Consider the following 13,839-nt stretch of genomic DNA (forward strand, 5'->3'; position numbering starts at 1 on the left):
CCTACATATTTAAAAAAAAAAAGACTTCTTATTGTCCTTAATCTGGGAAGCTAGTCCCAGTTCCATCTCTGCCTTGGCCTTCCTAACTGCCCCCCTACATCCCTGAGCAACTGCAGAATAGCCCTCCCTGGTGATGACCCCTTCTTTCCACTGGGTATAAGCCTCCTATAGTAATTCTGGTCACTTTGGGGCAGAGAGTTTGTAATAGATGGATTTATTCTCTACTAATTAAACCGCCATGCCAGCCTCCAGGGCTTCACTTGAAGATTACAAATGGAAACACCCCAAACAGAAGCCTGCATAGAGCTTCAGTCATGGGAGAAGGTGTAAAACAACAAAGTACTCGTGTATAAAAAGATACTGCTATTCTGCTTCTTTGTCACATCCATCTAACTCATGGTAAAGCACGGGCACTTCTTCCATTTGCATGCAATATGCACCCTCCTCCAGCTCAATCCTAGAGCCATCCAGGGTCACTTCTCCCCACCCAAGAACTGTAGCCACTTTCTTTCTGGTCCTCCAACCTCCTGCTTGCCTCGCTTGAAACCAAGTCTCAGAAGCGGTCATTGCTTCATTAAGATGTTTCTTTACTACATCAGGAAGGAAGTTAAAACTTCCTTTTCCTCAAGGCTCTTCCCTCTTCAGACAAACTGTTAGAAAGGGGGAATGCTGTACCTTCTTCCATGCTACTGGGACATACAACTGGATCAAGTTCTCTGCCTGAGCACATCCACAGTACTGGCCCCCTCCATCACCCATTCAAAAATCGCCCATGGACTTCCTTGTCCACAAGGCTTTCTATAGTTAAGGCACGACTATGGGATAGTCTCCAACAGTGGTTTCCATAATAAATGTGGGAGTTAAGCTGTGCGGAGTTGTACTGATGCAGTAACAAGCCAATATCAATAGAAGGACTCTAGTCTTAACAGATCTTGAAATGTAGAAGCCTTCACATATATACAGTGAAGCCTTGCCCAGTTGCCCCATCTTATTTCTTAGGTTTCGCTATGAAAACCGTTTCTACATTGCATCCATCCTACGCATGCCAATGCCACTAATCAGTTAACCTTTTCTCCCATGCCTGAAGAAGGGTGCTTGTGCCTGAAAGCTTGCAATTAAATAAATTTGTGGAAAAAGAGGTCTAATAAAAAGATTAAAAAAAATAAATACCCTCTGCCACAAGTTGCGATTCCTTTGGTCTCTAGACCAACATGGCTACAACCTGAACGTGGATACCCGACTAGCCAGTTACCCATTTAAAAGCTCCAGCACAAATCAGGAGACTGACCTGGCTTCTGCGAGTCATTTCTCCCCATTTTAAACTTCTAGAAGGTCGCTTTGAAAATAGGCAGACAAGGCCTATGTCCTTAGACCAACACAGCTACAACGAACCACCCTGAAGCTGTGAAAATAGGCACCAAACCAGAAATGCTATCTTTTGAACCAATGAACTCTTTATATCGAGTTCACTTTGGGTCAAGCCTCAGCTACTTTGAATGAAAAACAACACAAAAACAAACAAAAAAACCCCAAACAATACTCTTTTCCCCTTGCTAATTCTAGTAAATCTGTTAGCCTCCACAGTAAATATGTACAGTGGGAAATGGAGAATGTCACTTTTCCAGCAGGACTGGCTATGAACCACAGAGCCAGGGAGGTTTGTGACTGTTTAGATTAAAAATAAAACAAAACACAAAAATAACCAAACACAGGAAGACAAATACTTCCCCAACTGGTAGTACTGTATTTGTTTAAACTTTATCATCTTTTTACAAGGAGAAGTGCTACCCTCTAGTGGGGCTGTACGAGAAGAGGAAAACCAGGTTCCCAGTTCCAAAGCAGAGGATAGACAAAAAAGGATAGCAGTTAAGTTAGACCTTTATCAGAAAGCACAAAGTGAAGTTATTTGGCAAGTTAAAAGTCTGCCAAACTTGAATACCTTCCAGTGGCAATCTCATTCTTGTACTCGATTCTACTTATATGCCATCCAACATAGATGAGGCAAGTGATTTAGTATCGAGTTGCTCATCCTGGCCTGAAACATTTCAGCCCAGCTACCGAGTCAGGCTGAATTAGCTGATCTTCAGAAAGGGCTGCAAAGCTTAGCTTACATATTCACTTGGAGAGGCAGGGCTGGCTAGTGGGCTGGTGAGAGAGTTTTACTTGCGAGGAGTTGGGAAGAGTTTGCGGATGCAGAACTATTTGCAACCCAAGTGATTTCAAAAGCCTTTTAGTGCTGTGGATTAATGGTCACTTTTTCTGAGAAGTTACCCATCTGCTACAGAAACTCTCAAACTCACTTAATCCAAGTTCGATTAGCCTGCACCTTCCATTATGAACTGGGAGCATAAGCTCATCTTGTGTTTTGATTTGAAAAAAATCCAACACATTGGGAGCAGGGGGAAGAACAGTTGTCTTCCACTTACCATACTCTCCAAAGATGAGGTAGTTATACTGTTGACGCTCCACAAACCAGGACACAACCTTCACCCCAAGCCAGATCAGCAGCATCCCCAGGGTGGCATCAAGGATGAAGTTTATTAAATAGCTAAAAAGAAAAAGAGAGGGCACCTTGTAATGCTTCACAACGCATGTTCAGCTGAGCTTTTGCTTCCACTTTACCACAAATTTAGTTGTGGTATCCTTAAAGCTCCTGCTCAAATAAGAGTCTTAACTAGCAAGTCTCCTTCACCTCACTCCATAGACTCACTCCGCTGAACTAGCTTGGTTAAGTCCTGCTGGTTTATGTAGCCCGCAGCACATACAAGCAAATGATGGGTCTGCTATGGAGTCCAGACCACCTAACGCGTATGACCGAGTTAACCATCAATTGAAAACGACCTTTGACATGGCTCCAAAGCCAAATTCACTCCCCAAAAGTGGAGAGATCTCTGCCACTTTCACCCCTCCCCGCCAGAGATGAGCTAGTTTGAGGGATGTTATTTTATACAAGATTATACCATGAGCTTGTGTTTCTGAAGGGTTGAGACCCACCTCCCACCAGAAAGATAGATGATGCTTTGTGATGCTGAAGGACCTTGTTCAGTATTAAAATATGGGAACTATGTAGGTGAAAAAGAAATACAGCTGAGCTTTGTTTATTTTAAAAGGAAGCTGCATGGACTTTGTGTTGAAGCCTATAAAAAAAAGGAACAGGTTACATATGGATCCAACCATTTAAAAAAAAGAGCTGCAGTAGTGTCTTCAAAATGTACTAAATTAAAGCCAGCAAAGCTGTAAATGAGATGTACAATTGAAAAAAAAGGGGGGGGGGGTTTAAGGAAGAGCAGCAGGAAGTTTGAATTTGTGAATTACTTTGAGGAGTTACTGGGTTTGTTTTGGGGTGTTTTTTTTTGTTTTTTTTTTTTAAACTAACCAAAAGTCCTTTGCCAGCACTGTAAACCTAAAAGGTAGTGCTTGGAGAGGCAGAATCCTCCCCCCACTCCATATAGTAAGAGGTGCTCCCAAAACTTTAATGACTATGAGATTTTAATAGAAAAAGGCATTTTAGATTGGTTTCCTTTGAAAGGACAGGCAAATCTGAACAGAGCTGGATTTCAGAAGTCAGACAGGCAAGAGAACACACAAAAAAATCGCCATTCTGTTCAGCAATGCTATCACTAGTCCTTCTGCTGTTTGCAGACCTTCAGGTGTTTTTCAAGTATCTGCCTTCTAAACTGGGGACCTGCGAAGGAAAGCAGCATTATGCAGCAAGTCTATGACAGAGTCAACAGGAGCTGCAAACTCAAGGTACTTGGGAAGTAATGCTCTGTCCAAACTGCACAGGTGCAGACACCACTTAACGTGCGGTCTTACACTTCCAATACTACCGAGGTAAAACCTAGCTCTAGCAGCTCAAGTGTAGCACTATTATTTCACATTGAACATCATAAGATCATCCAAGTCGGTGTCCATTTCCACCATGCATACGCCATGCCTTCTATTGCTGCAAATGATGTAGTTTCCTCCTGTCACAAAGGCATGCATGCATGCCCCCAGCTATACTTACAGAGAGCAGGGGTCTTCTTCAGTAAGATCAGATAGGAAAACATTGGCAAAATGGATGAAGAGGGCACCTATAGCTTGCTTGGAGGTATCGTAAAACCTGATGCAGTGAGACAAAAAGCTGTTCAGTAGCAGCATTAGAGAAAATATAAGCCCAGGAGATCCCAGAATAAAAAAAACAAACCTGCAAGAGCAAAGTGGCACAGTGCCTGTTGGGGCAGCATGCACCACCCAAAACTGGAGCCTGGCTGGCAGGAGCCACACTGCAGCTGCCAGCCAGGCCCCGAGCAGCAGGATCGCCATTGTTGCAGCCCCAGGAGGCCCCCAAGTAATACCCCACCCAGGGTATCCTGCCACATGCCAGAGGGCACATGGCACAGGCACTATCTGGGGACAAGGTGTGCCACTGCTTCTTGCCCTCAGGTTAAGAAATGTCCACGCTTGTGTGGACGTGGCTTTATGGGCTGCCAATTTGCTGGAGGTAAACCAGAGCTCTTTAGTGCAGTTCTGGAGCCTACTTAGAAACAGGGAGCCATGAAGGGGATGTTCAGCCTCTGTGAGCTGTTCAGCCATCAGCCTCCTAGCAGAGGATGTCAGCAAAAAGGAGGGAGACAGCAGGACAGGATTTATAAATCAACCGTGATAATACTTGTGGCATTTTTCCAGGGGGAACAGAGCCAAGCTGCCAGCTCTGTACCAGTGACAAGATGGGTCTTGGCAGACTGGGGGTAGGGGATTTTGACCGGCATTTAAAAAACGGCAACTTTCTAAGCCTCCTGGTGTCCCCATATTAGTCCCACCTATACGTCCCATTCCTGAACTAGTTTGCTTCATTACAACAGGAACCGTTTTAGAAGCCGCACATGGCTGTCTAGTATTAATAACCAAACTGTTTACTAATAATATTATTAGAGGGACTTCTCAACTAGCATACCACATGGGGCCACCACTCTTATCCTGGCTGCTACACAGCATGGCAGGTTTATCGGTTGCATCCTGGAAACTTTTACAGGGAAAGGCAGCATCACTCCATTAACCATGTGCTTAGTATTTAGAAACAGGTTCTAGAGGCCCGCTACCATGAACAGAACAAGATGATGATCTCAAAAACCATCTCAATTCAGAGCTTTGACAAAAAAGTTAATGTCTCACCATATCATCCAGGGACGCCTCTCTTCTTTGGGTTCCCTAAAGCGTTTTACTGCAAGAGAACAGAGGCCAGAATTAGGAGAGGGGCCGAGCACCTATTAGAATAAGCAGCAAGATTAGGAGGCAGCAGAATTAACAAGAGGACTTTGACATTTCTCCAAAATTTGCTTTCCCTGTTCTTTTCAGTCCCAAAACTCACCTCCTGGCCTCTCCTCGAATGGTTCATCAGAAAATATTAAGATGTGTGGGCTAGTCGATGAGGAAGCCAGTGCTGGACTGCTACACTCATCTGTCACATTGCCATTTGACCTGAAAATTCCCATTAGCACCTGGGCTTGCATTGTGTGCATAACCCAGGTTTGAGAAGATAAGCACCTGGCTCCCAAACTAAGCCCCACAGAGATCCAGAAGCTAGGCAAAGTGCATGGATGTTGTAGAAAGGCAATCAGGACTCATAGTAGAGAGGACATCTTTTATTAGGTCAACAAGATTTTTGCAAAATGATGTGACGTTGTAGACAAGCTGCCAGCATCTCTCTCTCATATGCAAAGGCTAAGACCCCCTTTCAAAGAAGTCTGCAAATTTTGTCTAATGGGGAGGACAGGACACACACACACACAGTCTGCTTTAGACCGCCCCCCCCATTGCATGCAACTTTCCTGAGCAGATCTTACTTGTTGGCGATTAGACTTATTAATAGTCCATTGACTATTGCAGAAGTGGTCTTGTACTCCTGTTGTTTTGGAGACATTATATTTACATATAGGTCTCCAAATGATGCAATGACTACAACTCTATTATTAAGCCTATTCAGCAATAGGCAAGACCTGCTCAGAAAAAAAAGGCAGCTGGGACTGGTATTAGAGGAGGGGTCCGAAGCATAGTAGAAGCAGAAAATGAGGAGGCGTAGCACTAGCTAATGCAAGAACGGGCAAAGATCACTCAAGTCAGCCTGCCAGGTCCTGCAAAGATCTTGTGTTCATTTCATTAACCTGACCCTACAGATTACCTCCATCCAAGGGAGCCAAAGCATGCTGTGTTACTTACTCCCATCAATCCCCAAGGGAAAAATCTCTAACCTACTTCAGAAACTAAACCAAAGAGTTTCAGTGGCTCACCAAGGGTCATTCAAGAAAGCAGAGATCAAGGTCCTGGGGGGTCTAGTAATACTCCCTCCCTCATGGATAAGCAAAGCCTCAGTTATTCAGATGCCTGGAAAGAAAGTTAGAGTAGGCATAGGGGAGCAGCACTGAGCAACCACACAAGTTCAGATCTGAGCAGACACAGGCACCTTAGACCTTTTGATTCATTGTGTAAATTGAAAATTGACCATCCCAAAGGAGAGGAAAAAAAAAAAAAAAACTCACAAAAGCAGTTAAGGCAAATCTTGAAATGTAGAAGTTGTTGCAGTTAAAAGTCATCTGAAGCCATGGTCACTCGTGTCCAAATGCAAAAGGCACACGTGCGTTCCAAAGAGTCCCTTGCAGTACAAGACAGACTAGGATTTTCAGCTGCCTACAGGCAGTGTCTTGTATTAGATTTACATACTAGTGTGCCCCAAAGTAGAGCATTTTCTCACAAGAACCACTGAAGGCAGCCACTTGGTGCTTTCCCTGATCATGAAGTAATGAAAAAGTCCCTGAATTTCAAGACAGCGGAAAAGGAGGAAGAATTGTAGTTGTTGCATCATTTTAAAAATGACCGTAGGGTTTTGGTTAGTTTGATTTTTTGTTTTGTTTTTTTTGGGGGGAGTGTCTGCTTGGTGCCCATCTTTTCACAGGTAATAGGAGAAGGCAGGGCTGTCCAACTGCATGGGTTAGCACATGGCCTATGGACTCCCACCTGGCTGTCTCCATGCCCATTGCTCTTGCAGCTTCTGGGGGCAGGGCAGGGCAGCCCAGGCCAGTGGGAGAGGGCTGGGCTGGTCGTGCTGCTGCACAAGGCAGGGAGCCGGGCTGCAGATACTGCATGCTCAGCACAGGAGGTGGCCAGGCTGCCCGTTGTGTGTGCTGTACATGGGCTGCTTAGGTAATATGCATAGCAAGTGGCACCTGGGTGGCCTGTGTGGAAGGGGAGGTGGTGAGCTAAGCTGCACATGATAGGGGGGCACTCATGCGGCAGCCCCCAGGGGCCCAGAAGTTGGACAACCCAGGGATAAAGCAAATATGGTCTGGAAGAGTGGCTCTGTTTGTATTGTACACGGCTTCTATAAAGGTCATTTCAGAAAAAAAAAAAAAAAAGTGATGCTGAATGGTCCCCATTAAATTTTTTTTTTTTTGCAACAACCATATTCTGCATTACACAATTTTTAGCACCAACATACTAGGAGCCAGATACAGGTCTCAAAAAATTTAAAATTCCTAGTAATCAGTCAGTCACAAAGCCAGTACTAGAGCAAGGGGTAATAAAAAGTAACCCGAGACAACCACAGATCGATGGAGCAGGCTTAAAAAGTGTTTCCAATTTGGAGTGGACTTGAGGCTCATTTAAAGCCCATTATTTTTCTGAACTATAAAAAGGAATATTAAAAAGTTTTTTTAAAAATTGCAGTCTTTCCTCTAGTTTGCAGTTGCTCCTGGGCCTGGGGAAGTTTAGGAGAAAGACCGATCGAGAGTGCCATCTAGCGGGAAGCTGTGATCCTAGCATTAAGCATGCATCATAATGCATTATAGCAAAATACAGAAGAATGAGCAAGTGTGATGTATAATCCCATTACAAAAAGATGTCCCTGGGGTATATGGTGTAAACTAATAGCCTAGTACATCTATAAGGATTTGGCATGCTGGGTGAAGTTACAAGGCACGTTCATTTGTTAGTATTAGCAAGACCAAGTAGTCACTAAGCTGAGGACAGAGGATTTTGAAGGCCTTTTCAGGGAGCTTCTCAGCACCCCTTTCAGCCACCGCATTTCAGTTTTGTAATCTACTTCCCCTAAAAAAAAAAAAAATCTCTCTCTCTCCAAGAGACGTGTGCCAAGACCGCTGTTGGTCAGAGGTGGATAAGACGATAGGCCCAGGGAGCCCCACCAATTCGGCAGCTCCCACCATTGCAGGTTTCCTGCAGGCATGGCTCAGTCTAATAGGTTGTGCTGGCAGACTTGTGCCATCCTTGCCATGGAAAAAGAGGGGTGCCATCCCACAGCAATAGCCTTGGGCCCCTACCTCAGAGCCCCTCCCTGGGGAAGCAAAGGCCGTGCAAGACAAGCCCTACCTTCAACGGGTGCCACAGCCAGATGGAAAGAGGCAGCTGGCCAAGGTGGTCCTACCCTTCCCCTTAGCTACCAAAGCTTGGCATGCAATGAATACAGAAGTTTGCACCACTGGCAATGCTACTGGTGCAGGGAGGAGAGCGCGGGGCTGCGGGCAAGCCCTGCAAGAAGAGACGATGGAAGTACCCTTGTAGTGGGCTCTCAAGCTCATACCTGTAAGATTTCTTTCTTTGTAGAGATTTAGTCATTTGAAATGAAATAAAAATGCTGTGTACTCATGTTTGCCCCTCTTCCATTTGGTTACATAGTAATTGAAGCAATTTGCTATCCTGGCTGGTGGTCGGGGCAATAGTCGCCGGGTCCCATGATTTCTAAAACCTTCCCTGCCTGTCACGCCAGCTTGTATGGGCCCACTGTTTCCTGGCACCTCACCATCTGGGTATTCACTTGTTGACCCTGGTCTTCAATTTTTAAAAGACATGCAAAAACCATGTTTTTATTATAGCTACACTGCTCTTGGCAGTCCTGCATTTATCGACATCTGGGCTCCCAGGTGCTACCACAATGGTGTGGGGCAGCTGCAGAGGGGCACGGAGAGAGCAATCCTGGAGTATTTCAGTTCTGCTTTCCCAGGTCCCGCGAACCCGAGATTCTCCCAAGCACCCTACAAACACCGAAACAGCTCCAACTCCCCACCAAGGGGAGGGGGACAAAGCAATTTTCTTCACCCGTCTGTAAAACAGAGTGCAAGTTATGCAGAGCCAAACAAGGCTGTGAACAGAAGCACTGGTGTGCTAATACAAGTCGCAAAACAAGTAATTAGTGACTGGTTACTCCTTGCCCGAGCTTAGCTCTGAATTACTGACCCATCCTTCGCCTCTGTACCTTTCCTTAGCAGAGAGCGGGTGCCAATATGAACACAAGGAGTGTAATGCTGATCACACCAGCCATCCCCCCCAAAGAGAAAAAAAAAAGCCAGCACTAAACCTATTACAAGGTTTCTGAGAGTAGTCGTCAACATTAGCCTAAACCCCATCACTATGCTGCTGGCTTATGACGAGAAGCCAAAGGCTCTTCTCCCAGCCCCAGTCTTGTAGCCTGGGGGTCACACTTCAAAAACACCCCCCCCCCCCACAACAGTCATACAACCAACTCACTGTGTTCAGGAGTTTGGTAAAAAGTTTCTAGCCCTGGTAGAGATTGAAACTGGGTGTCCACAGGTTTAATATCAAGACAAAAGGTTTTAAAAGAGCTTAATGGAGTTAAAACAGTTATAATCTGACTGTGGAGGTAGAAAGCCTGCTATAGTATAGCATGCCAGAAAAAGAGACAGAGGTCTCTCTATGAATTTGTAAGCCAAGCCCCATTTTTATGGTCCTCTACTTCTCCAGGTCCATGGTTGAACAATATGGAGCAAACCTACTGTGGGCAACAATTCCCATCAACCTGAAGAGATGTGCATCTAGGAATTGCAGAAGTATTTGCTGTAGCCATGAGCAGCGTTAGCGGGTTGTGTTAGCAACACTTCCCATGAGCCCTGGCCTAGCTCTGCTGGCTGCTCTGGACATTTGACCAGTTCAGAGAGAAACAACGCAACTACCCCTTGTGCATACACAAGCTGCAGCTCTAGGCTTTCTGCAAGAATCGGTGGCAGACTTCTTTTCCAGCAGTATGCCCTGGAGATCAATGGGTTTAGTTTGGACGAAGGGTAGGAAGCTCCAAGGCAGAGCGTATTCTGCACATTACGCTTCAGTGCCGGCACATGCAGATGCCAGCGTCAAGCACTTGCTGATGGTAACCAAGTTACGGCAAAGACTGGCTGCTGCCTGGTTTACATGTGCAGACCACAGAATTTAGCTACCTGCTTGATAAGACAGAGAGCACCTGCCTTTTGCAAAAAGGGTTACTTTTCTGGCCGACTTAACACGCAGCCTCAGAGAAAACAATTGCTATGCATTTCAGAGGAATTATTCACAGAAGGGTTACATTTTTTACCCTGCTAAACTCTACCACTGGACACCACGTAGATCCCGAGACCAACAACGAGACTTCAAAACCAGAAAAGGAAGTCAAGTCTGCTCCTTTTCAAGCCTGCACAACAAGGAGAGGTCCCCAGTTTCACCCTAATCAGCCCTTCCTATTCCATTGGCTTGGGCACCAACCATCTGTGTCCTGATCATGACCCAGTTAACGTCTTTCCTGTCCAGCATCTATAGGTTTTCTTCCAGCCCGAGAAGATTGCTGCAGTACTGATTTGTCGAGTTTCTGCTCTGGGTCCAACAGCTCCCAGAGGCTCGATAGAGAAGGCTCCTCACTTGCTCATGAGCCGAACAGCTGCAACTCCTCTTTTGCAATGCAGATTTTGCAGCAGGCATTGCTGCAGCTGTCGCACTCATGTTACAGACTACAAGCGAGAGTCAGAGGCAGTTAGCCAAAGTTACCCGAATGTTTCAGTTCCTAGCATGATAATACTTTTGTTTTTATGAGAGCCCATCATGCACCTGCCTTGGCTGCCTGCTAAATATTAGGTCAATTAGGAGTCATCTGCAAAGCCCAAGGCCAGTTACCTGCAGGGCTGCATCCTTCACTCCTTTCAAATCAGTGGGACACACTGGGCAACAGAAGCCCATGCGTCAGCTCACAGAAGTGCATCATGACACCCCCCCCCCCACCTCAATACCAGCTAGGTTTACACCCACTTGGCTTGTAGGCTAGACCAGTATGGGCCAGCATGCCACAAATTGGTCAGGGGAAGAGGACTGGAGTAGCACTTGGAAGACAAAGGGCCAATCTGCTGCTCTGCTTTCTGCTCCCAGCCCTCGTCCAATCAGCTACTTTGCTTTCTGCTCCCTGCCCTATATGCACAAAAACCTCCCTGTGCCATAGCTTGGCCACCCCTGGGTTGGACAATAAAGAGAGATGGAAGTAGTATGTAGAAAGGAGCATCTCTGCTTACTACCTGGCTCTTTAAAAAATAAATAAATAAATAAATAAATAAATAATCCAACCATCTTTATAGAAGCCGAGCAGAATTTAGCAGCATAATCTAAAGCCAACTTCAAAAGATACCAGGATGCTAGATTTAAAAAACTCTAGGGTTTAAAATCTACTGGGATCTTCTCTCTCCACGAGAATTCAAGTTACTCGTTTTGAACCGATTTGTAAACCGTAAGGTTCATCATTATTCTAGGTCTCGGGGATGGGGAGCCCTGCCCCGAAGAGCCTACTGGATTAGACATGCAAGAAAGAGGGACTGAAAGCCTCATTACCAAGCAAGAGACATCTCATAGCCCTGGGCCTAGTCTAGCTCTGAAGGGTCCCAGCAAATCAAACCTTCCCCTCCTCTTGGGTTTCGTGGCAACTGCCCTTTATTGCACACATACTACCCTTGAGCAGACATAACCTTCTGCACAAAGAGATTAATTTCCAAGGGCTATGTGCACCTCGTCTCCGCATGGGGAACAAGAGAAAGACGTACGAGCTGACAAGACCATTCAGCGGGTGAAAGGTACTTAAAACTGCAAGAGCCTGTTCAGGTTACAGCACAGAGAAATTTATCAAGCCATAGGGGAGTAGCTGTTGAGCAGCACTGGTGGACCAATGAGCCATCTTCGCTCCTTGACCATTAACCTGGCAGCAGGAGCTCCGGCGATGATTTTCATTGTTGGCCTAATGGAAAGCGACACGGTGTGCATCCTGAGCTGCTCCGGCTAGGAGTACAGTAATTCAGCGCGATAAGATGACAAATAAGAGGTAAGAAGTTAATGGAGTGCTGCCTTGTTGAGCAAGGCTTGTCATGCCTCATTAGATTTAAGAGAGTTATCTGAGACTGTGTAATTATCAGAGACCGTAAAACTGTTGTATTAAAGAGATAAAAGCTAGTATTATAGAGAAATAATTAACTGCTTAATAGGGCATTTACTGTGCAGCGTTGTGGCAGGCTGTCCAAGATTTCTACTAAAAAGCCAGCCAAGATTACCAGGGCTTAAACAGGCAGTGGAATAGTTCAGTAGCTTTGACCCAAGAGGTTAGGGGCAATGCAAAATCCACATTAAAGTGACTGGGTTTTTCGGAGAATGAAAGCTACAGGGAGCTGATAAATTCTTCAAAAAAGGGTTTTTTGTTTTGCTTTGGGAGTACAGCTCCTGCAGGAGACTTCCAGTGGCTATAAACAAAAGTAGAGTAGAGGGGCCTTGAATACGCTAAGTAGGGTGGCCATCAGAGGGCAGTCCAGTTTTCTGCTACTCTGTCCTTTAGCGATACAAAACCTGATGTCTTTATGTCCCCTATTTTTCTCTTCAAGGGACAAATAGAGGACATAAAAGGCATCCAGTTTTGTATCAATAAAGGACAACCAGACTGTCCTCTATGAAGGCCACCCTAAATGCCAAGTAGAGTTGTCACATACACCCTACAAGTATTGGGGTCAACAGACCTGGAGAGAAGCAACCTTGAAAATAAGACATGAGAGGAAGTACAAGCAGAAGGGGGCAACAGAAGAGGCCTTCTCATTTTTCCTGAGAAAGTAAGGCAACAGGCTAATTGCCACAGATGCACAGAGCCCGGGAAACGAGCAAGAAGAACTGGAAGTCCTTGCACAGTCCCAAAACTGCAATGTAACTGGAGTAAGATAGCTCACATGACTGGAGCACCATCACAGATGGATGTAAATGGTTCATGAACAACAGCAGGCAGGAGTTGTGTTTTAATGCAAGAGCTGTATGATTCAGCAGGTCCATCTCCAGTTTTCATACTGGAGATCTGAGCAAAGTCTCCGAGTTCAGGTCAGAGGGGAGAGCAACAAGGGTGATGTTGTGGTGGGGATCTGCTATAGACCACCAGACCAGGAGGACAAGGCTTTCTTGAAACAGCTACCGGAAACTTCAAGGTCTCAGGACCTGGTTCTCATGGCGGTGGGGGACTTCAAAAATCACCCTGACATCTGCTGGGAGGGCAATACAGCAGCACACAGGCAGTCCAGGAAGCTTTTGGAGGGTGCTGGGGACAAACTTTGTGGTACAAACGCTGGGGCGGCCAACTAGGGGCCATGCTCTTCTTGACCCGATGATCAAACAGGGAAGAATAAGTTGGTGGGGAATGTAGTATAGTGGATGGCAACGTGGGCAGAAGTGACCACAAGAAGTCAAGTTCAGGATCCTGAGAGAAAGGAAGGAGAGCAGCCGAGTAAGATTTCATAGACATTTGGGCTGGAAGGGACCATCAAGTCCACCCCCCTGCACAAGGGGCAGGAAGTCAGCTGGGGTCATAGGATCCCAGCAAGATAAGCATCCAATTTGGTCTTGAAGGTGTTCAATGTAGGCGCTTGAACCACCTCCAATGGCAGACTGCTCCAGACCTTGGGGGCTCAGACAGTAAAGAAATTCTTCCTTATGTCCAGCCTGAAGCGGTCTTGCAGGAGTTTGTGACCGTTCGACCTTGTCATCCCTTGGGTTGCTCTGGTGAACAAATGTTCCCCC

General features: G+C 45.8%; 1 protein-coding gene across 1 annotated transcript in view; it reads right to left on the reverse strand.

Moving 5' to 3' along the window:
* Window positions 1-13,839, reverse strand: part of LOC109315821 (store-operated calcium entry regulator STIMATE-like) — a 53,627-nt gene that overhangs the window by 21,203 nt on the left and 18,585 nt on the right. Inside the window, exons 2-4 of the mRNA XM_019543747.1 lie at window positions 5,158-5,206; window positions 4,010-4,105; window positions 2,427-2,548 (exon numbers count right to left, since the gene is read on the reverse strand). Of these exons, the coding sequence (XP_019399292.1) occupies window positions 2,427-2,548; window positions 4,010-4,105; window positions 5,158-5,206 (267 nt within the window). The remainder of the gene's footprint in view (window positions 1-2,426; window positions 2,549-4,009; window positions 4,106-5,157; window positions 5,207-13,839) is intronic.

This window comes from Crocodylus porosus, unplaced genomic scaffold (assembly GCF_001723895.1).
Source record: "Crocodylus porosus isolate Cpor-Errol unplaced genomic scaffold, CroPor_comp1, whole genome shotgun sequence".
NCBI classification, from domain to species: Eukaryota; Metazoa; Chordata; order Crocodylia; family Crocodylidae; genus Crocodylus; species Crocodylus porosus.